This window comes from Cotesia typhae, unplaced genomic scaffold (assembly GCF_013202065.1).
Source record: "Cotesia typhae breed Kobodo isofemale line unplaced genomic scaffold, CoteBio_Ctyphae contig_119, whole genome shotgun sequence".
NCBI classification, from domain to species: Eukaryota; Metazoa; Arthropoda; class Insecta; order Hymenoptera; family Braconidae; genus Cotesia; species Cotesia typhae.
In genome coordinates, this window is record NW_027423712.1 from 3,049,028 (window position 1) to 3,075,734 (window position 26,707).

General features: G+C 27.4%; 1 protein-coding gene across 4 annotated transcripts; it reads right to left on the reverse strand.

The window, feature by feature from the left end:
- Nucleotides 1-559: 559 nt before the first annotated feature.
- On the reverse strand, nt 560-26,362 carry Kst (spectrin beta chain, non-erythrocytic 5 kst). 4 transcript variants are annotated; one of them, XM_074246169.1, is made up of 13 exons: nt 25,811-26,362; nt 20,976-21,235; nt 20,740-20,907; nt 14,934-15,159; nt 10,299-14,836; nt 9,565-9,783; nt 9,047-9,489; nt 8,762-8,815; nt 2,104-8,537; nt 1,867-2,013; nt 1,705-1,773; nt 1,032-1,060; nt 560-940 (listed from the first exon to the last, which is right to left on the reverse strand). In XM_074246169.1, the coding sequence occupies exons 2-13, from the start codon at nt 21,093-21,095 to the stop codon at nt 698-700; spliced, it is 12,690 nt and encodes a 4,229-aa protein (XP_074102270.1). In that variant the 5' UTR covers nt 21,096-21,235; nt 25,811-26,362; the 3' UTR covers nt 560-697. The 4 variants fall into 4 exon arrangements, with proteins under 4 accessions (XP_074102270.1, XP_074102250.1, XP_074102253.1 ...); XM_074246149.1 differs by lacking the exon at nt 25,811-26,362 and adding an exon at nt 22,707-22,879; XM_074246152.1 differs by lacking the exons at nt 8,762-8,815; nt 25,811-26,362 and adding an exon at nt 22,707-22,879.
- Nucleotides 26,363-26,707: the final 345 nt, after the last annotated feature.

A 26,707-nucleotide genomic window follows, 5' to 3' on the forward strand; every position in this document is an offset into this window, starting at 1 on the left:
TTTAATTTAAAAATAAGTACAAGTACTTAGCAAGTTATTACAAACTTGATATATTATTTAAAAAACAAAAGAAAAAAAATAATCAGAACTACTTATCTAAAATATTAAATTGATAAAATACAAGTGGCTCATTGGTTCAAAATATATATGAAGATTAAATACTTTTGATATATTTATAGATATAGAAAATTTAATTTTTCTTTTTCAATTGATTTGAATGACATAAACTGAATTTAATTCCAAAGAGTCAGGTACATTTTAAGCTAAACATTTCAATAATAATTACATTGACTTAATCTTTTCGAAAATTAAATTATTCAATAAAAATAATGAAAATTTATTGCTCTAGAACAAAAAAAGAAAAAGAAATTCATTATATCATTATTTAATATAAATTTATTGATTACTTTGAAAATTACTTAACATTCATCAAAGATTTTTTAAACTATAAACTACAAAAAAAAGAAAAAAAAATAATAAAATAAATTCATTAAATAAAATAAAAAGTGAATCTCGTTTTGTCTTGATACTTAGTAAACATAGAAATAATTGATTCGTATATTTTTTTCCAAATCTATTTTTTGTAATAATAAATTATTAAAAATATTTATATTTGTATTATTTTAAATAAATATGTAAACTATTTTTTTTTATTTCTTTTTTTTTCTTATAAAAAATATTGTTTTCTTATATGGTACTACGATTGCGATGGCTTTTTTCTTCTGCCGAAGAAATTACTCAATACAGAACTACGTTTATAATCTCGATCTTTACGAGAGCCCCCAGAACTTTGTTCACTTTCTGAACCACTTTCTGATGCTCGTCTACCGTCAACTACTGATACTGTTGGCGCAGTAGGTGAAACAGCTGGAGGTGGTGCTACATAAGGTGGTAACGATGTTGGTCTATTACTAAACGAATTCGTCGTTTGTTGTCCACTCTAAACCAAACAAAAAATAAAAAAATTATTTTTATTAATAAATAATTTCAAGTTTTAATTTTTTATTTTTATTATTAAATTAATAAATTACCTGTCTCAGATTAACTGTATTTCCATAAACTGCAACAAGAAGAAATAATAAAATAGTATAAATTTATTTAAGTCAATTAAAAAAAAATCAAACAATTGATACATGCTCGGCTAAAAATAATAAATCAATAAAATATTTAAGAGAGAAAAAATTCATGCGATACAAACATACAATTACTATTATTATTATTATTATTATTATTATTTGATAAAGATAGATAGTTATTATTCTAAGCCGAACTACCCGATCCAAATTCTTGAAGACTAAATAATTTTTGATTATTATTCCTTCACCATAGTATTTTATCGGTATGAGGTCTCATAATACCATCAGAGAAAATTTAGGTGAAAATAACAATTAAAATTTTGTTTTGACAATTTTTGTTAGAGAAAGATGTAATTTTTTACTCAGTATAACTTTTTTCAGTAACCGAAAAAATAATTCGGACACCCCAGACCAGGACTTTAAAATTACATCTTTCTCTTTCAAGAATTTGGATCGGGTAGCTTGGCTTAGAATAATAACTATCTATCTTTATTAATTAATAACACCGATCTTCGAGTCAAATATATATAAATATGTATATATATATATATATATTAAACACCTTAATTATTATAATTATTATTAAAAAAAAAAAAAAAAGTCACGCATTCAAATCTTTAAAACTGACCAGGATCTTGAATACTCTGTTTATCTATGTTGGTCGGTGGTGCACTCGATGGTAAGGGAGGTACTATTTCTACAAAATTGTCAATTTAAATTTACCAATCACAAATAAACAATAATTATTATTATTACTGGGTAATAAAACTAAATAAAAAATGTTTTATACCTTGTGGTTGTGAAGTGAAATCCATACTTCCTGGTCGGTGCCGTGTTGTATTATCATTAGTATATCCCTCTGAACCATTGTGATTTAACGATGAACTTTTATGCTGATAAGACTGTGGTCTTGTTGGTGGAACATACTGCTCGACATCTTAAAAAAGCAATAAATAAATAAATAAATAAATAAATTAATTATTAGTTTTATAAAAAAAAATAATATGTATATATAATTAATAATTACCATTACGTCTTAATGGAGTAAAATTATCTGTACTGGGTGATCTTACAGGAATTGGGGGTGGTGCTCCTCTAGGTGGAACTGGTGGAGTTTGATATTGATCTCTTTGACTTGCCAATTGTTCGTGGTGAATTAACTGTTGCTGTTGTTGGGCCAAAAGATGTTGCTGTTGGTTTTTATGTTTTTGTAAAAATTCAGTTTGCGGTTGTGAAATAGATTCACCAGGCATTAATTCTGAATAATTTCTATTGCCGCGCATTTGTTGAGCTTGCCGGTGTTTTTGTAAAAATTCAATTTGAACATTACTGGATGATGAGGAGGATGACAAAGAATGAGTCGAAGCAACAGTGGATAAATCTTGAGTAGTTGGTTGTATATCTCGACGAATAACTGAATTTTTACGTTCAAATTCAGGAGTTGATACATGACTACTTCCAGTAGAAGCATTATCATCGCCACCAATAACTTGATCAGGTGTTATAGTTTTTAATCTATCTAAATCATCTTTTTGTGATTCATCATACTTTAATAGCTGCATACTTGGTGGTAATCTAGCGTGGAATAAAATTTTATTAACCCAGTCTTCCATTTCTTGTTGATTAGCAGCAAGGAATAAAAATTCAGAACCATCAGTACATCTAAGACGAAATACATGTTTACGTTTTGTATAATCATCAGCTTTTTCACAAGTGGCATTGTAAATAGTTATTGGAGCAGTAGCAGCTTTACTCAATGAAAAATCACTGTAATCCTTAAAGAAACACAACAATTGTCCACAAAGTACAGTAAAATATTGTTTCCATGATCTTATAGCTGCTTTTTTACCACCACTTTGTAATTCATGTTTACGTTCAAGTATACCTTGAATTTCAACAGGGCTTAATGGATCCATATTTTCCATACGTTGATGTTTACGGAAACTCTGGGTTCGTCGTCTAGTTGTAAAGCTAGGTGTTCGTTTAGGTTTTTTAGTATCAATTTTCATACTCTCGGCACGTTTAATGTCAAGTGTTGTACGTTTTAAACGATCACCAAATACATGAGAAATACCGTGTAATTTTGATGAAGGATTACCTGAAGTTGATGATGACGACAATGATTCTTGGGTTGTTTTTAATGGTGATAAACGATTAACCGATTCATTATGATTGTTGTTTTGAGTATTGTTATTATCAGTAGATGATTGAGCATTACCATTAACAATATCATTGGTAGGAGCACCACCACCACTACGATTATGATTATGAGAGTTATTGTCTAATTTACGTCTTTCTTCTTCCCGTTTACGTTCTTCAGTAATACGTTGTACTTCTTTTTTCTTACGTTCTTCAATACGTACACGTTCAATGCGTTCTTTTTCAGCTTGACGTGCTACTAATTCAGCTTGTTGTTGTTTTTGGAATTGACGTTCTAACAATGTTATACGTTTAAGAGCTTTAAATTTATCCTCCTGTGCTTCAATTGTTTTTTCAAAATCTTCATGCTTTCGTATTAAATCTTCAACTTGTGGTATTGTATCACCAAGATTACTATCATTAAGCATTGGTTCACGGCTTATTATCCAATTTTCAAGTGTTTCAGCTTCGCGTTTAAATATTTGTGTATCTAAATTCTGTTCATATATTAATTTACGTTTATCCCATGTATCTATCAATGTTTGTTTTTTATTTTCAAGAACAGAAATTTTATCTTTTATTTCTTTTGATAAAAAGTGACCCTGTTGAATTAAAGCATTACCTGTTTTATTAAATTTAGCAAATTCATCCTGTCGAGAATCTATTTCAACTTTATATTCATTGTGTCGAGATATTAATATTTCAGCACCAGGAACATCACGTGCTAATTCTGGTGCTGTTACTTTAGCAATCATTTCATTAATCCAAAATGATAAATCTCTGTATTCATCAAAATAAGCCTCAAGCTGTTCAGCTTGTGTAAGTTTATTTTGTCTTTGTGCTGCCTTTTCCAATAATTCATTCCAACTTTCATCAACTTCTTCATGTTTAACGGCAATATGTTCACGTGCATCAGGAAATAATTCAGCAAGTCTTGATGCTTCAGCCATAACAGATTCAACTTGCTCTTTAACGGCCGCTAAATCTGTTTCAAATCCTTTATGTTTACGTACAAGAGCTTGAATTGTTTCAAGATCATGTCCATAACCATCAGCACTCAAACTGGCCTCTTTTTCTTGAATCCATGATATTGTTTCATCGGCTGTTCTATCAAACATATGAACTTGTTTAGCACCAGCTAGTGCTTCTTGTCTAGCATGGGCTAATTCTTTTAAATCATCCCACTGTTGTTTAGTTTCATCTATTTTATTACGTATTTTAATATTTTCTGGATTTTTTTCTTGAATTAATTTTTCACCAGCTTCTATAACCATAAATACACGGCTTTCACTGGCAGTTAAACCAGCTAAAAAGTTATCAAATATTTGAATTAATAATTCAACGTGTTCAACATCACGTCCATAATCTTCAGATGCAGCAACTGTTGTTTGATCACCAATCCATTCAATAACTTCATCAGCTTGACGTATAAATAAAAATAATTTTTCACTTTCAAGTAATCTATGTAATCTAAAATCACGTAATTTTTGTAATTCTGTAAATTTTTGTTTAATATCATTTTGTTTTTGTTGAATATTTTTACTATCAAAATGATTACGATTTATTAAACCTTGTGATAATTTATTTAAATTATCAATAGTTGTTTCAAAAGATGATAAATCACGTTCAAGACCCTCTAATTTTTTTAATAAAGATTCTACTGAATCTTCATCTTTACCATAATCACTGGATGTTAATTGAGGATGCTTTTCTTTAATCCATTGTTCAGCTTCACCAGCTTCAGCATAAAACATTTGTGATTCAACAGCATCGAGAAGCCGTAATTTTCTAACACTGGCATAATCTCGTATATTAATTAATTTTTTTTGTAATTCTTGTATTGATGAATCTATTTTATCAGATGCAAAATGACCACTTCTTACCATACCAGCAGCACGAGCTGCCAATGAAGCAACAACAGGTTCACGTGAAATAAGTTCTGCTTCAAGAGCTTGATGTTTTTTTTGTAATCTTTGTACAGTCATCAATGAATTACCTAAATCATTACTAGCAGCCAATGGTTCTTTTTCCGATAACCAATGAAGTTCATCCTCAACGTCTCTTAAAAATTGATTAAGTAATTTAGCATCCTCTAAATTATCACGTCTTATTTGAATAGGCTCTTGAAGTCCATGATATCTATTAACACAAGCTTGTGCTCTTTCACTTATTTCATCACACATAAAGTGTTTTGTTTTTTTAAAATTATTAGCAGTTTCTTTAATAGATTCAGATGCTTCATTATGACCAAGAACGTCATTCTCTAAATTAGTATGTCTTTTTAATAAATTAGCAACACTTGATAAATCTTTACCATGATCTTCAGATTGTAATTGTGTTTCAATATCATCCATCCATGTTTCAAATTCATCCAATGTACGACCAAATAATAATGCTTGATAAGCATCATTGAGACGATTTTTTTTAAGTTGACTAGTTTCTTGTAAAATTCTCCATTCAGATTCTAAATCCTCTAAACGATCTTGAATTTCTTTACAAGCATAATGATTATTTTCAATTAAATTTTCACCTTCAGTTATAATACCACTTATACGTCCACGATTAGCTATTAATTCACTCTCAAAAGCTAAATGTTTTTGAATTTTACTTTGTAAATTTGTTGAATCACGATAATTTTCATCACCAGCAACTTGTTGTTTTTGATGTAACCAACCTTCAACTTCATAAATATTTCTTAAAAATTTATGCAATTGACGACTTTCTACTAATTTTTTCATTCTTATTGTTGAATTATCTTTTAATTTATCACGTCTTAAACATACAGATGTTAATGTTGTTTTTATAATATCAGCGTCAATTGAATTTTCATTAATTATTTTATTAGCAAATGTTTCTAATTCATCAATACGTCCTAATTGTGATAATAACATTTTTTCAAATTCACTATGTTTACGTATTAAAGTTTCAACTCCAGATAATGATTCACCTAAATCATCATTATTAAGAAATGCTTCTTTAGTTGCTAACCAACTATCTGCTTGATCAGCTTGTTCTTTAAATTGTTGTAAATGATAGGCTTGCATTAATTTTTCTCTTCTTTCACTCCAAGCGTCAACTAATCCAGAATTAATATTCTTTAAATGTTCAAGACTTTGTTTAACTTGTGGATCAATATTTATTAATTTTTGACCATGATCATCAAGAGCTTTAATCATATCTTGACGACCATCTATTTCAGCTTTTCTTTCTTGATGAAGTTCTAAAAGTGCTTCAGCTTCAGAAATAGTTGTTGGAGCACCAGATTCATTCATACGTTTAATAGTATCTTTAATCCATATTTCAACTTCATGTAAATCAGCTTGAAATTTGTGTAAAGTATAAGCTTGATTTAAAACATCACGTCTATGTTTAGTTAAATATTGTAATTCATCCCAATTAGATTCAAGATTATGAAATATAGCATTTATTTGTGGTGCATTATCATTGTATTTAGATGATAATTTAATAGCCTCTGCTTTATGTTCTTTTAATTTACCTTCAATAGCAGTCATATCACGTTCCATAGCTTCTTGTTTACGTTGTAAATGTTCAACAGCAGCTAAATCTTTACCAACATCATTAGTATTCATAGCAAGTGATTTTTCAATAACACGTTGACTTGTATCATCAATATCACGATTAAATAAATGAATTTCCAAAGCACCAGCTAATATTGATCTATAATTGGTTAATGCACCCTGAAGATTTTTCCATTTTTTATTAACATTATCACGTCGCTGTTGTATTGCTTTAGATTCATCATCATGTCCTTGTTTAATAAGTTTATCAGCTAATGAATTTATTGATTTTATTCTAGTATCATCAACTCTCATATCACTGTCAACATCATCTAATTTACGTTGTAAACTTAAACAGTGTTCATAATCTTTACCAGTATCACCAGCTTGTACCATCATTTCTTTATCACGAATCCATGATTCTATTTTTTCAACTTGATTATTAAATTCAAGTATATCTTGTGCTTCTTCTAAACCTCTACCACGATTACCAGATACAACTAATAATTTACGCCATGTTCCTTGTAATTGCTCCAATTGATTACGAATTTCATTACTAGATGGATGATTTTGTGTTATTAATGTTTCACCTTTATTTTTTATTTCTTCAATTCTACTTTGATTAGCAGCCAATTCAGCTTGAAATGCTTGATGTTTTTGTAATTTTTTTATTTTATCCTCTAAACTCAATACTTGACCTTTAGATGCTTCAGCTTCTAATTTTTTTTGTTTTTCACCGATCCAAGATTCAGCCTCACCAACATCACGAATAAATTGTACATGAAGAAGACTTGCTTCTAATTTATTACGACGTGTATTACACAATTGATGAATTTTAGCACGTTTATCAGATACCTCCTGTAAACGTTTAGATATTGTTTGTGAATCAAAATGTTTTTGTTGTATAAGTTTATTACCCTGTTCTTTAAGAGATAATAATTTTTCTTCTTGTGTAACAAGTAATTTTTCAAATTCATTATGTTTTTTAACTTGTCCATCTATTTCTTCAACAGAAACACCAAAATTATCACCACTCAATGCAGCCTCTTGCGTTGCTGATAAATTATCTAATTGTTTAGCGTCACGTAAGAAAAAGTGTAAATCAATAAGCTGATCAAGATGAATTTTTTTTCCCTGCCAAGCAGTATGAAGTTTTTCTCGTTCTTCCAATAATTGATTACATTTTTCTTCAACTTCATTAACAGCATAATGACCATTTTTTATCATTGCTTCACCAAGATCAAGAACAGAACTAAAACTATCTTCTCTGGCTTCTATTTCACCTTTTAATGCTTCATGTTCAGCTTTAAGAATTTGAGCACTAGCAGCATCACGTACTTTGTCTTCTGTTGATAATGCAGCACGTAATCCAGCTGCCCAATTCATTAAATCACGTACTTGAGTTAAAAATCGTTGTAAATCACAACTAGCTTGTAATTGATCTCGACGATTTGCTGATTTTTCTTTTAATTCTTCCCAATTAGATAATACTATTTGCTGCTGTTGATCAATGTGAGATGCATTATTACCTGGATATAAAGTTTGTAATCTAGATGCATCTTCAACCAAAACTTGAAGTTGTGCTTCCAACGCTACTAAATCATTTTCAAATCCTTCATGACGCCTTATAAGTGCCAATACTGAATTTAAATCACGCCCTAAATCTTCTGGAAGGGCTGCTTCTTTTTCTTGAATTCGTGATAAAACTTCAGCAACATCGCGATGAAAACGATGAATTTCACCAGCAGCTTGAAGTCGTTGTTCACGATGACGTATTAATCCCAACAAGTGTTGCCATGATTCCCTAAATAAAATTATAATTATTGATACAAGATATATATCTTCTTATTTTAATCATCATCATCATTATAATTATTATTATTATTATATTGTATAAGGATTAATTCAGATGATAGGTAAGATGCATAAACAGCATACTCATGCAATTGTGAGTATTATATCATGAATTTAGTATTATAAATGTGGAGAATATTAGTATCACACTGCACCAAGTATATACAAACTCACCACATATGTTTATGTTTTCTGCGTACTTGTGCTACAGGATCATCCTCATCACCTCTATACAAAATTTATTAAAGTTAATAGTAAAGCCATTACCCATCTACTAGAACAACCTACGTTAATATAAAAACTATCATATTAATATCATTCCAAATAAAATACAAAATTAAGATGCAAATTTTTAAATATCTACAGAGTAAATAAAATAAATAAATAAAAAATTTACTACAAAAGCCATCACCTATTTTTTTCTTTAAATTATTAAAAAATATTAAACAAAATAGTTACCCAAGTTGCTCTTGACGTTTTTCTATATCTTGTATATAGGGACTTTCATTACTAATTAATTTTTTAGCTAATTCTTCACACTGATTAAATCTTTCAGAACCAGCTTCAATACGATGTTTAAAATCATTAAATTTAGTTTGTAAAATTAATAAATGCTCATAATCGTGTCCATAGTCTTCAGAACCAGCAGCTTGTTCTTGTTCTTTAATCCACTGCTCTAATTCACGACTTTCAAGGAAATATTCATGACGATACATACTCTCCATCAGTCTTTGTTGTCTTGTTATTGCTAATCTTTGAAGTGCACGCATTTGCTGTGCGATTGCTTGTTGTTTCACAGCAATAGCTTTACTGTCTGGATGCTTTGCGTTAACCATTGCCGCTGCTGTGTGACCCATTTCCGTAACTATTCCGTTGTAAGAATCTAATTCAAGTTCTACCGTCTAAAAAAATAATAAAATAAATTATGAAACAGTTTCAAGTTTAAAATAATATTGATAAAAAAAAGTTTTTATTACTTTATGTTTGGTGAGAAGTTTTGTTGCTGCATCACGATCTCTACCATAATCAGTTGAACTTAAAACATCATTCTTTTCACACAACCAACTTTCAACTTCTCCAGCTTCAAAGAAAAATTCTTGAGCCCTCAATGATAAATCTAATGCACGACTGCGTTCATTAGCTTTATCTTGTAAGTCTTTCCAAGCGTCATCCAATTTTTCACACAGTTCTTGAATCTATTAAATAAAAAATAAATCTAATAATATATAAATAGTAATATTAATTGATAGATAGACAAAAAAAAACATATAGTTAAGACATGCTTAGAAGCTAAAAAAATATTTTTTTAATTAATTTAAATCAATGTAAAAAATTTGTTAAAAATTAAAAAAACAACAACTACAAAATTGCAGGATCAATATTTATTAAACAGCCAAAAAAAAAAATGAATTTTGGTTATCAATAATATAAATATATTAATATTTAGTTTTTTTTTTTTTTTTTTTTTTTTTTTTTTTCCCAAATAAATAATAATGTAATTAAAATGAAAATAATCGCGACGTCACGTCATGCATTTATAAATGTACTTTACCTCTTATGACCCAGGTTATTTGACGATGAACCGACTATACAAAAATTCAATATTTTTTTTGTTTTTTTATTTTTAACCGAGAAATAATTTATTATATAATTTAATGATAATAATAAAATATTATATGATAAAAAAAAAAGTAATTAAAAATAAACAAACCTTTTTTCTTTCTGGATGAGATTGATCAATTAGACCTTGACCAGTTGCAAGTGCTTTATCAATCATTGGTTGATGACCAATTATTTCAGCCTCTAATTTTTTGTGTTTTTTATGAAGTGTTTGAGCTTGATGAAGATTTTGTCCAAGCATAGATGATGATGCCTGCGGTTGATGATCCTTAATCCAGTGTAATTCAGCGTCAAGTTCAAATCTAAATTTATGAAAACGTAAACTTTCTTCTAGTGCTTCACGTCTTTTTTTAGCCGGTATTTTCAAACTACGAAACTTTAATTGTGTAGCTTGACTAGTTTTTAAAATATTTTTAGCATCAAAATGTCCTTCGTGAGCCATTTCTTGACCCATTGCTACTAAATCATCAACTTTAAGTTCCCACTGTGACATATCGCTCTCCAAAATTTGATGTTTTTTTAATAATTCTTTACAACTTCTTAAATCAACACCAACTTGTTTACTTTGCAGTGATGTTTCTATTTCTTCAAGTTTTAATTTAGCATCTTCCATTGTTTTATTATAACCATGTTGTGAGGCTGCTTGACGAAGTCTACGGCCTTTTTCCAATGACAATTCAACCAAACGATTCCATTGATTATTAAGATCTTTTAATGTTTGATTAACATCATTAGAACGATAATTTTGTTCAGATATTAAAACTTTACCAGCTTTATTAACAGCACGTAATTGTCCTTCATTAGCCCGTAATTCACGTTCAAATGCTTCATGCTTTTGAAGTTTACGTTCTAAATTATTTAAATCACGATAACTTTCATCAGCAGCAACTTTCATTTTATCACCAAGCCAATCACGTAAATCATCAACTTCAGCTGAAAATTGTTGATAATATTCGGAAGCTTTTAATTTAGCTCGTCTTATTTGTGCAGCATCTTTAACAGCAGCACGTCGTGTTAATACTTGATTACGTTTATCATTAATATAATCTTTATCATAATGATTTTGTTGAATTAAACGATCAGCAGTATCACTAAATGCTTTAAGACGTTCATCTTGAGCATTTAATGTATTTTCAAATTTAATATGTTGTTTTAATAACGCTTCAACATCATCAAGTGATTCACCAAGATCAATAAATTCAAGGAATGCTTCATGAGAGCTTGTTGTTGCTTCTATTTGATCAGCTTCACGATTAAATAATTGTAAATCAAGACACTGATTAAGCCAATAATCTTTGGTATTCCAATTAGATATTAAACTTTTATATAAACCATCAAGTTTATCTAAACGTTCTTTAATATCTGTTAAACCAGAATTACGTTGTAATAATTGTGTACCAAGTTGTTCAACTTCACTAAATTCATCTTTACGTGTTTTTATTTCTTCACCAAGATCAGTGTGTTGTTTTTTTAATTTTTCAGCTGTTTCAACGTCTCTTACTGATTCATCAGCTTTAATAGCTTGTTTAACATCTAATGCCCAATTAATTAAACTTTTCGAGCTATTAATAAATATTTGTTGACCAACAGCATCTTCTAAACGTGAACGACGTTCTTTAGCTTTTGATTGTACTTTATTCCACAATTGTTTTATTTGATTTTGTCTATCATCAACATTTTTATGTTCATTCGGATATGAACTTTTAACACTATTTGCCAATAAATTAACTTTACGTACTTTTTCTTCAACAGGAGCTAATTCACGTTCTAAATGTTGATGACGACGCTGTAATGCTTGAACTGTTTTTAAATCAGGACCTAATTCAGCAGTATCTAATTGTGTTATTTTTTCATGCATCCAATCGTGTGCTTCATCACAAGTACGATTAAAAAGTTCAACACTAGAAGCACCCTCTAAACTTTTTTCTTTTTGTGCTTTTAACCAATTTAAATGATCCCAAAGTTGATGAATATGCTTTTGACGTGATTTAACTTTATCTAATTTACTGTGACCCTGTCTAACAAATTCATCAACTGATGCATCAATAGCCTCAACGCGTTTACCAGATGCCGATAGATCGGTTAAAAATTTTTCATATTTTCTTTTAGCAGTTTCAACATTATCACGTGAATCATCAGCTCTCAACATTTTTTCTTTATCTTTAATCCATTTTTCAAAATCATCACACTCACGATAAAAACCATAAAGTCTAATAGCGTCTTCCAATAATGCATGACGTTTACTAGCTAATTTATTTAATTCATCATAAGTATCATTTATTTTTTTTTGCCGTTTTTCAACATTATCACTATCATTAGTTATTACTTTACGTTTTATTGGTTTAACTGCTGATTTAATAGATTTAACTCGTCTAACAGGTACTATTTGATTAACCATTTTAGTTTTTTTAACACGCTGTACAACACGTACTTTTTCAGGTCTTCTTACTTGTACTTGAATTATTTTAGGTTCTATTTCACGTACATAATTTGCTGGAACAAAACCATCAGTACCATCTGATTTTCTAATATTCCACCAATCAGGAGATGTTTTATTTAATAAAAACATTATTTCATTTTTAGCCATCGTCATACCTTGACCATTAAATGGATATAAACTTTTAACTTGTGGTACAAATCTATCTTCAAGTACAGTACGTGTTTCAACACGTTCATGAATTTCATCAACCCATTCATCTTGTGGTATTAATCGTGTTTCTTGTCTCCATTCATCTTGTTCAAGTTCAGCTACTGGCTCTGGATCAGTTGATAATTCTAATGTTGATATACCAGCTTTTATTAATTTATCAGCTTGAATATTTAATGATTGTACATCACCCTTATAAGCATTAAGTTCACCCTGTAAATCTTTATGCCTTTGTAATAATGCTTGTGCACTTGGTTCATCAACACCATAATCTTGTGATGTAACTAGGGCCATTTTTTCATTAATCCATGAATCAGCTTCATTAGCATCTGTATAATATTGAAATGCTTCAGCAGCATCATCTAATTGTTTTTTTCTTAATCCAGCTAATTCTTCAAGTACTTTCCAATGTTCTTGAAGTGATTCAATACGATTTTTTATTTCAATAGCCGATGGATGATTATCATCAATTAATTTAATACCAGCACTACAAAGTTGCTCTGATTTAGGTCGTCGTACTTTCATTTCATCTTGTAATGCTTTATGTTTTTGTTGTAATGATATAACAGCACGTAAATCTTTAGCAGATATACCGGCTTTACATATACGTTGTTTTTCAATAAGCCATGATTCTTCATCTTCATGATCTTGTAGAAAATGAAAAAAATTTCTTGCATCCTCCAATCTAGCTTTACGTTCTTTACTATTTTCAATTAAATAATTATATGCAGTATTTAATGTTGATAATTTTTTTTCTAATAAAGGTAATTCTTTAGTTAAATTTTTTTGAGATGTTAAATATTGTCCAGCTTGTCTACCAAGACGTCGTTGTGTTTCACCAAGTGCTGTTACTTGAAGCTCTTGAAGACTATGCTTTTGTAATAAATCTTCAACACCTAATAAATGAGGACCAACATCTGTACTTTGAAAATTTATTTGTAATTCTTGTATACTTGCCAATGTTGTATCTATTTCTCTCATTAAACTCATTAGTGATGATAATGCTGTAAGATTTAATTTGTGGTTATCTAAAAGTGATAATAATTGTTTCCATCTTTCAAGTACCTCCTGTTCACGTATTTTAACTCTCTCCAATCCATGATAATTTTCTCTAACAAGTTCTTCAGACATATTTGTTAAATCATGAAAACGTTCTTCACGTGCTAGTATATCAGCACTTATAGCTTCATGTTTTTTAACAGTGGCATCTACTTGAGAAATATTACTACCGTAACGTGGATCTGATAATACTTGTATCATTTCTTTAAGATAACCCTCTCTTAATACACTTTTTTTTTCAAATTTATAATTAAGCTGTTCTAATCTTTCTTGTCGTAATAATTCAGTACGTAATGCTACTTCACGTCTATGCTCAGCACGCTCTAATTCAACCCAATTTCTTTCAATATCCTGAATTAATTGTCCCTCTTGTGGTATAAATGCCGGTTGATTTAATGATTTTAATTGTGTATTTATGTGAAAATATAGTGCTTCTATTTCAGAACGTTCTTTATATTTTGGTGGCTTTTCAACAGTTCTATACTGTTTAAATCCTAATAATTGACGTTGGATACCCTCCAATGAATTTGGAAAATTTCTATTTTCAAGTACTGTTATTTTAAGTTTTATCCATTCTAATAAATTAGCCGTTAATTTTTCATAATGAATTTTCATTTTATCAGCATCCATCATTTGTCCAACAATATTAGCTATTCTTTTACCACTTTTTATTTCATTTTTCATTCGTGCAAATGTATGATAATATGAGGCAACATATGTCATTATTGATTTTTCATCTGGTCTAGCAGTATCTACATCCTCAGCATCAAGAAGTCGTGGAATACCAAGTTCTGTATTTGCCACATCAAATGCATAATTAAGATTATCAATATGTCGTGTTTGCTGTAATTCTGACCAATTGACCAAATCTGGTCTGTGAGCGTGGATAAGGGCATTGAAACCAAGACCACTTCTCCAAGAACCTATATTATACATACAAATATTATTATTATTATTATTATTATTATTATTATTATTATTATTATTATTATTATTATTATTATTATTAGTATTTATTACCTGTAAAATCTTGGATATTGACATGTGGATAACCATTTGTTTTTCTTTGACACCAAAGTAACAGAGCATCTTTGGCTGATTTTTTTTCACTGCTTTCATTTTCTTCATCAACATCTATTTCTATTTCTTGAATTTGGAACCTTAGAATAATTGTCCATATCAAACCTAATATTAATCTTGGATTTCCATCAACAATATCTTCTGCTCCAATACTTTCCAATCGTACCTGAAGCAAACAAAGCAACAAAATATATATTAATAAAATAATATCAAATTAATATTATCTTCAAAAATTTATTACATTTCTCACAGTATTATATAAGATAGTAGTAAATTTAACAATATTATTTATATATGTGCGTGTTTGTAACAAGAAACTTCACCCGAGGGTATCTATTTACCTCTTTGTTAAACTAGACCTCGTGTCTCTCAAACACGTCAGGATTTATCAGTGTACTCATTTATTATATTACGTTTAATATTACTATATGGTAAAATCATGGACTAAACATTTATTGAGTATAAAAATATATTATTTAAAAAAAAAAAAAAAAATTCGATTGTTATTTATAAGATTCTTATATTTTATTTCTCACAAACAACTGTTATTTTATAATATTATGTAAATTGTTTTATCAGTTGTTATAAATACAAGTAAAACATCAGACAAGATATTTTATAACTTCATAATTAAATGACAATTGCAAAACAGGATTCTCTCTTACTTGAATGATGACTTTTTTTTTTTTTTTTTTTTTTTTTTTTTTTTTTTTTTTCAATTCATTTAATCATAAAAGATTATGTGTTATATTATTTTTATACCAATGTATTCTAACTGAAATGATGATAGCTAAAGAAGCCATATAGATAAAAAAAAAAAAATTACATATTTATCGAAAAAAAAAATTATCTATGATAATTTTTAATTCAGCCGCTAAAAATAATTCTATTTAACCATATTCAGACTTGATGATACGACAGTTTCATTTATTTATTTTTTTTTTTCATGCAGTTTAACATTTCATTCTTTTCAACAATAAAACTGTTTACAGTGTCATAAATTGCCGTTACTCATCGATAAATATAGCGATTACGTTTCATTTAACAGTATCAGTATGTGATAAGAAGCTTTTAAAGAAAAAAATAATATAAAAATAACAACTCTGTACTTTGAAACAAGACAACAATTACAATAATTACCCTGAGTTTGATAAATTTTAATCTAACATTTCAATAAATTTTTAATTATGGTTACAATAATTATTACTGGTAATAATTGGGTCAAAATGTAATTTTAGATTTTTTAAAATTCTCACGTTGAGATATTTCAAGAAAAAAAAAGTTTAATCAATTACCTCTACTCTACTCGGTATGTCTAGATCTTACGACCTTCGTAATAACCAACTAGCATGGAGTAAACTACTGACAATCTCTAAACTGCATATACGTAAATATGCAAATAAATTTTAAGTTCGCAAAGGCGTTGTATTAGTGTATAATACTTTTATTTAATTCTGGGTTGATTAAAGAAATTAATCTACAATATATAATTCATAACATAACATTGTAATATATTTTATAATAAATGGAATTTATTATGTAATTATTCTCACGGGTTTTTCTCGACAATGAGTTTGTACTCGCAGAAAGAAAAAAAATGCATTCATAAGAAAATTAGCACAGTATGTTTGTATTATAATTGAAGGTAGTTTTATTTATAATTATTATTGTTATTATATGGGTTGTACGTTCTCTTTCGATAAATTGTCTTCCTAACCGGTCATTGAGCTACTATTTAATATTTTATATTAAGATTAATTGCTTGATTTTTTATCAAAAAAATGATAAAAATCAAACTAAATAGAACTGTAATGTTTAACAGTTGTATTGAGAAATTTTTATACAGAAAAACTAATATAGTTAGTTACTAGAACATGATATTTATATTACTGCATTGATAATAGAAAAAGTATACAAGTCATCGAACTTTTAGTATAAATATAAAAAATGATCGTAAATTGTACAATAGTAAGTAGTTAGTAACTATTGATTAAGCTAAAAAATAAAGCCAAGTAGGAATATTGGTATTGTAATTATCAATTCTTGAAATTCGTTATCCAGTCATGCGATGAACGATGAACGATGAACGATGAACGATAAACGATAAACAATCTCTTTCTCTCTCTCATCGAGTAACTCCCGCGACTTGGTACTCACGAGGTAACCCTGTATAGTACTATTACCGGGACCTGGGGCGTTATTTTTTCAGTATCAGGTATGCGTAGCGGTTCTCCAATGGTATATTACGAGTAGTAGTAGTATTAGTAGTATAGTAGTGTAGTATATTGCTCCTGCTGCTGCTGCTCTTACTCTTGCTGTAGTCTATAGTCTGTAGTCTGTAGTACTGGCTTGCTGGCTTGCATTCTTGCCAGGCCAGGAAATGTCGATCGATGGAATGTGAATGACACTACTACTTCAAGGATATACACACACATTTATTTTTTATTTTTTTATTTTTCAACCATTATTTGGTGTCATTTAAACTTTTCAATGCGCTATTATACATTCTTTTTCTTCTTCTTCTTCTTCTTCTTCTTGTTTTAATTTTTTTTCGCTCAAATATTAAAATCTTTCACTAATATATATTGAATAATAAGTGATTATCTTCTTCGCCATTATAGGGTCAATTAATGCTAACAGCAAACAGTAAATTTATCGTTAAATTTTATGACAAGTTTTTCTCGCGTGTCGATATTAATATCTAACCGGTAAGTCGTTTTCACTGTTACACTAATGCGTTGATGTGTCTAGTAACTAGTAATTATTATGTTAAATTAAAATTTTTAACTATAATATCAAATATGTAATTTTAATAATTCAATTAATCTATTGATTTATTTATTGTTAATAGTTATGTAGCATACAAAAATAATAATAATAATTCAGATAATGGGTACCAGTAAAATATAATGAGGAAAAAAAAATAAAGAGGTCGATGCTTTCTTTTACTCATTGTCAAGAGTGGTATGAAGTGAAACGTGAGAATTGAATGATCAAGTGCCTTCTCATAAGTGGAATATAATAATAATAATAATAATAATAATTATAATTATAATAACAACAACAACAATAATAATAGCTGGTAGTCATTATCATTATTATATTATTATGTAGTGATACTATGTTACAAGTAGAAAATTATAAAGATGATCGATATACATGTTTGATGACTAAGCAGTAATTTTAATCTTTAGAGTTAGAAGATGAAAAAAAAATCAATTTAATTGATTAATAAGACATCTTAATTTATGATACAGTCAATCATTCAACTATTTAACTTATTTACTCGAATTTCAGTTAATGTAAAATTAATTGATGATCACAAAGATTCCGTTACTGTTATTATTATTTTCTTCACTACACATGAAATATTTTAAATATTATACGTATTCGTTTTTTTTTTTTATCTCCTCTCACATTAATAATTTTATACAAAAGCTTATCCTATTTTTAGAATAAAAATTACTCTCCTGTTTGATATGTATTAAGTAATTCTTATATAATTTTAATAAAATAAAAAAATAATAAACTTAAATTAAATGTATGTAGTGTAATTAATAATTGAACAATACAAATAAAGAATTTATATTTTTTTACCTAATTCACAATAAATTTTCTAATCTCAAGGAAGTGAGTTTGTAGTAAAGAATATTGGAAAAAAAAATATCAGAGTTCTTGATTCTCTGATATTATATATATATATATATATATATATATATATATATATATATATATATATATATATATATATATATATATATATATATATATATATACATACACTAACACAATCCAGATGAGTATTTCTAACGGATTGTAAATGGTTTCTTGCTGCATCCTTGCCCATAAACAGTCGTTCGCTTGTTCTGTTATCTCAATAAGAGTTAGGTAGGTATCAAGTAGTCGTTAAATGGTTATGCGTTACTCTTAGTTAAATCTTTTCGATAAAAATTATTGTGTTCTCTTTTTTTTCTTTTCAATTAAATGATAATTATACCTACTTTTTAAATGACGTAAAACATTTAATTTAATATTTTGATACGAATTAAAGAATTAAAACGATGGAATGTAGTTTTTCTTTTTAATGTTAATTCAATTATTAATTAATCTTGTTGTTGTCATTATTATCATGATAATTAAAAATTTTATAAATGATTAATAAACTAATCATTGTCAATTATAAATAATCAATACATTATAATATATTTAGGTCATAGTTACTTGAAATATTATTTTAAAAATTCTTATACTTTTTGTCGTTATTGATAATATATTGAAGGAATCTTTGTACTCAATAAAACTCATTTTTTAAGATATGAAATATTCCGATTAATGATTAATTTGTGACGTGAAACAGCAATCAATTGTCACCCTCAGTAATAATATTAATAAGAAATAAATCATTATTTGTTTACCTAATAAACCGATTTATAGTTGTTTTTTTAATAACTACTAAAAATTACTTATGACACTTATTTTTATGCTGTAGTAATCATCATATATGTATAAATACGTATATTCATTTTAAATAAATCATGATGTATACAACAACAAAAAATCAATTATATAAACGTGTATATTGCATGATAAGTATTTATACCGTGGTATATAATAACATAATTAACAATTGCATTGTCACTAATTTGACATTCCTTTCTAAGGTCTTTTTATTTTAATTTCCAAGTGAAAACAGTTGCTCATCAACAATTATTTTACATTGCATAATTTTATTTAAAAAAAAAAAAAAAAGTAAGATAAAAATTTTTGTGGAAAGTAAGTAATTTTGTATAAAAAAAATTTACAATAAGTAAATGTCAATAATCAATAAGACAGAAATCAAGTATGGGTTTGATTTCATACGGTGACTACTCACGGTCTAGCGAGTTTAGCACGGTCGCTGACCTCTTTATATATTTCTCGATTTTTTATTTTATTTTATTTATTATTTTTTTTTTCGCTATACTAGTGGTCTCTCGTATAATATTTTTTTTATCTATAATACAACCACCTTACAATGTAATTAACGAAATTAAAATTTACAAATTGAATCACCAAAAAATAAAACCCCAATGAATTTATCTAAACAAATTTGATAATGAAAAAGACCTTGATAGATCACTTGCTTTCGTCGTTTATAAATTTACTAATAAGGGAAAAGCGAAAGCTATATTAAATGTTCCGTTAACTTGTCAGACATAAAAAAGAAGCTAAAAAATAATATTAAGTTTATTGTAAGGATTTTTTTATCTTATCATATAATCAACATGTATTTTGTCATAATAAAAATTAAAACCTGACAATAATGTCAATTTAACCATAATAAATAAATAAATAAATATAATCGGGATCAGTGGTCAATGCTCTGCGTGTGTATATAATTAACATTTTATATAGTCGCACGGTCGAACAGATTTTGTTCTTTATATTGAATTTATTGTAGCGCATCGACAGCGCTTTCAAGTTATTATCCCGACAGTTGGTTGCATATGTACCGTATATGTTTATGATGTGTATACACAAAATCTATAATGTCATATAGCTACCAGCCGAGTATAGAGGCCATTCATGATAATAAATTTACACTTGAAGGGTTTCATCCCGTCAACCTCAATCTATATCAATATCAATTTAAATATTCTTCACAGTTGAAGAATAATTTAAAAAAAAAAAAAAAAAAAAACCGATAAAATATTTTGAAATAATAAATGATACCTGATTTTATTAATCATAATAATAAATTTCTTACCTTAGTGTGAAGAAATGCCAGTGATTTGTTGACATTTTCGATTTTGTGAACTCGCATACGTCCATTGTTGGGTTTAGCCAACCTTTCTCCGGATATTATTTCCAAAAGTTTTAACAATTTTTTTCCATCCGCAAGATCGGTAAACAAATCCTCTACTTCCATTCTCGCCTATTTTTAAATCAAGTAAATTAAATAATTATTTTTTTTTTAAATATAAAATATAATAATAAGCGTACCTTCAATAAAAATGAGTTGATCCATTTTGTAAATGTTTTTTTTTGTATATGTAAACGTTCTTCTTGCAGGGCTTTTATCCTTCCCTGCTCAAACTTGAGCACATCCTCTCTCTGAGTCATTCTTCTTTGTATATTTGGACCGCCTCGGTATTTGTCAATCCGTCTTGGCGGATACTCTTCCAGCAGTTGTTGTTGTCTATTCTGACTTGCTTGGGGTCCTGGTGCGGCGCATTCACTAGCGCCGGGCTCATACTGTGCCCCTAAAATAATAAACTCGTTAAAACAACAATCACATTTATATATTTAGTTAATTATTTCTCAAGGTTAAAACTAACAAATGATAACCAGTAATATTTGTAAATCTTTTCAAATTCTTTTGAAATTAATAATGTATCACGTCAGCAAGTATAACGATTTTTATTGAACTGATCCAAGTATAATTAAATATTAATTAATGAAATAAAAAAATTAGATAAAGCAATTTGATAAAAAATCAATTCACACATAAAGTTGTTGTGAAATTAATTACAGTTGGTTGGTAAGAATAAAAGTTGAAGTCATTAGATAAATTTAATAGCAATAATAACGATTATAATTATCATTATTAAGTATTACTTTGGTGGTGACGGAAAAATTAAGAGTGTAAATCTAACTTTTGTACACGCGCGAAATTTTTGATGCGTAACGGTTAGGTGTAGTCTCGCCAGAAACAACAACAACAACAACAACAACATTGCACCATGTACGCCCATGTCTACATATCCTACTAACAGTGATATCGTAATACTGGTCGCAGGTTCAGTTATAATATTGTCGACATTCAATCTTTATTTGTTATACATGTATATAAAAATAAAACAATTTACTAGAGACAATGGAAATACATTTGGTTTTAAAGAATTTGACCTTTAGTAAAAATTACAGTAATTATTTACAAGTGGGGTCCACGGTTTTAATTTTCATTTTTTTGAACGAAATTTCTATATGATTTTATTGATATATTTTTTTTTTGAAAATTACATAAAAAAATGAACAGTTTCAAAAAAATATATATCAAAAACATTAAAAAAAGATAAAATATAAATTTTACCCAAAAAAATAAAAGCCAAAATTATTTCCAACTTTTGAAGGCAATAATAATAATAATGAAAAAATTAAAAAATGTCAATTTTTCACCTACACGGAAAAAAAAATTTATTTGAATCAAGTAAATAATTTTGACGAATTTTATCTTCTTGATTTGAGTAAAAAAATTCTTAAACTAAGAACTGTTTCTTGGTTTAAGTAAATTTTACTTAATTCAAAAATTTTCCGTCTCGATTCAAGACAATGAAACTCTTTAAAATTATTTTCTTGGTTCAAGAATTTTTCTCTTGAATCAAATTAATTTTTTAACTTGATAAGTAGATATGGCCAAAAATAGAGTGGACCCCACTTGTAAATAATTACCAAAATTACTTCCAATTAATTTCAGAAGTGCAATTAATATAATTATCAATAAAATTTTTTGTAACTCCTATTATAATCACTTACTTGAAGTATTATAAAATTAGGAGTATTTTTAAAAAGTTTGAAATAATTTGAAAAAATAAAAATTTTAGGATAAAACATCCGTTATAGATTATATACTATGTATTATATATTATATACTCCAGACTATTTACTCAACTTATTATTTTTAAGATAGTAAATTTAGTAATATCATATATATACAATAAATGATATATTTACCATACTGATAAGGCATATTCTTTTCTCGCTTAAATATATATCATTGTTTTTGCGTAAAAATATATAACATTTATGACTGTAAATTCACCACTTAATATTATTTATTTTTTTATTTTTAATAGATAAAGACAGTGTAAAAAAATAAAAAGAGTAATTTTAATTATAATGGTAAGAGCTCGACTAAAGGACTTTATGCGACTGATCGATTGATCAAATAGCGCTAGTAAAACCCACTGAAGCTCTTCTCTTATCAACATTTATCACTACAGTGACACGTTTAAACATATATATATATATATATATATATATATATATATATATATATATATATATATATATATATATATATATATATATATATATATTAATTATCTTTTAGAATTGATAATACATTAGTATAGAGTAGATAGCATACAATATATGATATATAATTTATAGGGAGTGTGTTAATGCGCTTCGGTCAGGTGTTACACCTAAATTAACATATAATGATGATGATGATGATGTGTATAGCATTATTTACTCCAAATACTTGAATGTAATTTGCACTATTATTATTTTTATTTTGTACGTTATTATTTTATTACTTTTTATATTTCAAATGTCAGTTTATTTAAAGATTTATCTTGATGTAGTACTGATAGTATAATCTTATGATAAAAAGTAATTATTAAGTGATTACTACCTACTTGTTTAATAAATAATAATTATTATTACAATTATAAATTAATAATTAATGATAGTTTCTAAAAATTAATTAGAATTTTTTTTTTCTTAAAATATGATCAAGATCTTGAATGAAGCACTGTACTATTATTTATTTTACTTCTAAAAGTAGTGATTATTCAATTGTGTACTTTAATAAAAAAAAAAACAATGACGTAATTAGTAGTTATAGTAATACTGTACTATTTTTTCAATATGACATCATAATTTTTATCTTTTTAATTACTAAAAAATGTTGTAAAATTAACTTTCATTTATTGTGATTTAAAATTGAATGACAGTTACAAATATTGATGCGCTGATTATAAATATGCCAATTTAAAAAATATTATAAACAAATAATTATTAATATTTTTACAATAAATATTTTATTAAATAAAAAATATGAAATTAGAGGTAAATTTATGATAAAAAAAAAAAAGATAAATTTATTAGCAAGTTAATGTCTGTGAAAGTGCGTTGTTGAGAGTTTCTAAAACTTGACATTCTACAACATGACCCTCCGCCATTTCGTGTTTAAATGCACATTATTATATATTTACTTTCAAATTAAACATGACTGTATTTTTTATACTTTTTGTAATTAAAAATAAATTGCTTTATATAGAAGATACTGGTTCAAAGTTAAATAAATATTTATTTTTTAAAATCATAAATTCCTCATTTATACCGTGAGTTGTTTTTAACTCGATTGTTTAGCTCAATAAAAAATTTAAGCAAATAACTACGTTATTTATAGAATAAAATGTGATACTAATAAATGAATGAGTATAATATAATATTATAATAGTAAATAAAAATTAAAGTACTGAAAATAAAATTTATTATTATTTTCCAATAACGGCTGAATAGTGATATAAAGGTACACAGTGAAAGTGGCATTACCACGGAAAAGATAAAATCTCGCGTACAAAATATTCTCGCTCTCATCGATCAAGTACATCATCATCATCATCCGCATTCTTTTTACAACCAGCAATTCAATTATATTATATCTATCTCTATAGCCACTTTTCAAATTTTTTAATTTATTTATTAAAAAATAAAAAAAAATTTTTAAAAACAATCATAAAATAATAATTATTTATTTTATTTAAATTGTCACAGGGCTGAAGAAATTATCTACCTAGTAATATTAGAAAGTAACCAAGTAGTATATGATAGTAAATTATGTGGATTGCAGGACGAGGAAGAAAATCGACAAGTACATTCCGCAAAGTACGCGTTTCATTAACGTTACTGACAATTCAACATTCCACGAATGAAGAATAGTAACGTTAATAACATTAAAAGATTTAAATTTTTTTTTTTTTTTTTTTTTTTTAGTTAATTTTTAATTATCAATATAACTGTAATAAAAATTTATTCATTATTTTTCCTGAAACATCTTTGAAATACCAAGAATTTAAGACCTTGAAATAATCCGTAACCTAAACCATGAATTTGTGAAGAAAAAAAAATTTGTTTTTTCTAGTTTAAATTCTATTGCACTAAAATTTCCTTTTTTTTAACTGTACTATGAGTTGAGTTTTTTGTAAAAAGAAAGTTTTAAAAGATAACTTAAAGTCACAATTATATATATACGTATTTACATTAAAAGTTTTATTTATTTATATATTTTTTTTTTTAATTTTATATTCAAATTATTTTTGCGCCACGTGTTTATGATAACTACACAAATATTGGAATTTTTTTTCCATTTTATATGTGTAGTTTTTATTATTCATCTTGACTGGAGCGACCTAAACTTGCTTTTGATATATAAGTACCAAATAAAAGAGCAGGATTAAATAAAAAAGCAAAAAAAAAAAAATTAAAGAAAAAGAAAGAACGCGGTACGGGCCACACATCGTCGTACGTTGTGACACTGGGTACCCGGTGCGTCGTTTTGTAACTATCTTATCATTGCAATTATCTTATTATTTTCAATTAATTGTTTTTAATGATAATCAGCTACATCAACGATACAAGGATCAAATCAAAATATATATAATAAATATATTAAAATTTTTAATTTTTTGAAAATATTGTCAGAATTTAAAAATTATATCACATCAGTATGTTCGCTTGTTTCGTTGAAAAATCATAAGATTGCTCGAGATTTAGTGGCATGATCTCTTATAACATATACTATAACACCAATTAACTAACCGGTGCGGCCTGCGGTAATTTTTTAATCTGCAAAAATCTTTTAAAGTTTATTTAAAAAATACATCTGTTATTTTTTATTGACTCCAATTGATTAAAAAAAAAAAAAAAAAATTTCGTTTATGTTTGTCCACGTGCACTTGTTATTTAAAAGTTATTTCAGAGAAAATAAAACAGAGTTTTGTTTTAACAATAAATAATAATTAAAATGTATTTAATAAAATACTCACTTTCCTCAGATTTTGAAAATTATCCAAAAGTACGAAATGTTTTTGTTTCTTTTTTTATTTTACTTTTGTCAGTTCAATCAGTTGTTAACAATTTCAATTAATATTATTCAACAACTAAAACAACACTCGTAAATAATCACAAAAAATATAAAATTGTCGGAAAAATTAATACACATAGATCTAACTGTGACATACACTTTTTAATATTAATTTGGTTGAATAAAAAAATTAAAAAAAAAAAAAAAGAAAAAGAAAGTTTATGTAAATACTAAAAAATGAATAAATGCTGAACGTTAGTAGTTATTAGTTGGTTTGGTAGTAAGAGGGTACGAGAGTAAAAGAGGAAAAGAATCAGAGGAACCAGAGGAACCAGAGACAAGCGGGCCAATCAGTTTCTCCAACCAGTATATACAGCTAGCAGTATAATACAGCAATGCCTGGTGATGCCAGTACAACGGCCAGTAAGAACAACTCAACCAACTATTTAAATTCAACACTGGTCAAATGCGCTCAACTGCTCAACACTATACACTGAGAATGGAAACTGAGATGAACGATCAAGAACCAACAACCGAACAAACCAACAGCAACGTACTCACGTACTCCGTATCCCACACGTCTTACACTTGCTCACACTTCTCACACTACCTTACTGTACCGTATTAAACTTAATACTCATACTCCCTCAAGTTCTTCGCGTCCCTCCCGTTTCTGTTTCTCCTATTCCTACTCAACTCATACTCATACTCATATTCACTTGTAAAGTGCTAAAGTTATGATGTTTATTTCTAGTGTAAGTTCGTAAATTATCTTTTTCCAACACACCTATTCACCCTCTCACCACACTATTTTACATTTACTCACTTCTATATACATTATTACCTCTCACACATGTAC

Excerpts from the sequence above, each read along its gene's own strand:
- Kst (XM_074246149.1), bottom strand. Across the intron at positions 20,908-20,975 it reads TCAACTCATTTTTATTGAAG|GCGAGAATGGAAGTAGAGGA; the intron begins GTACGCTTATTA and ends ATTTAAAAATAG. Across the intron at positions 9,490-9,564 it reads AACTTCTCACCAAACATAAA|ACGGTAGAACTTGAATTAGA; the intron begins GTAATAAAAACT and ends TTATTTTTTTAG.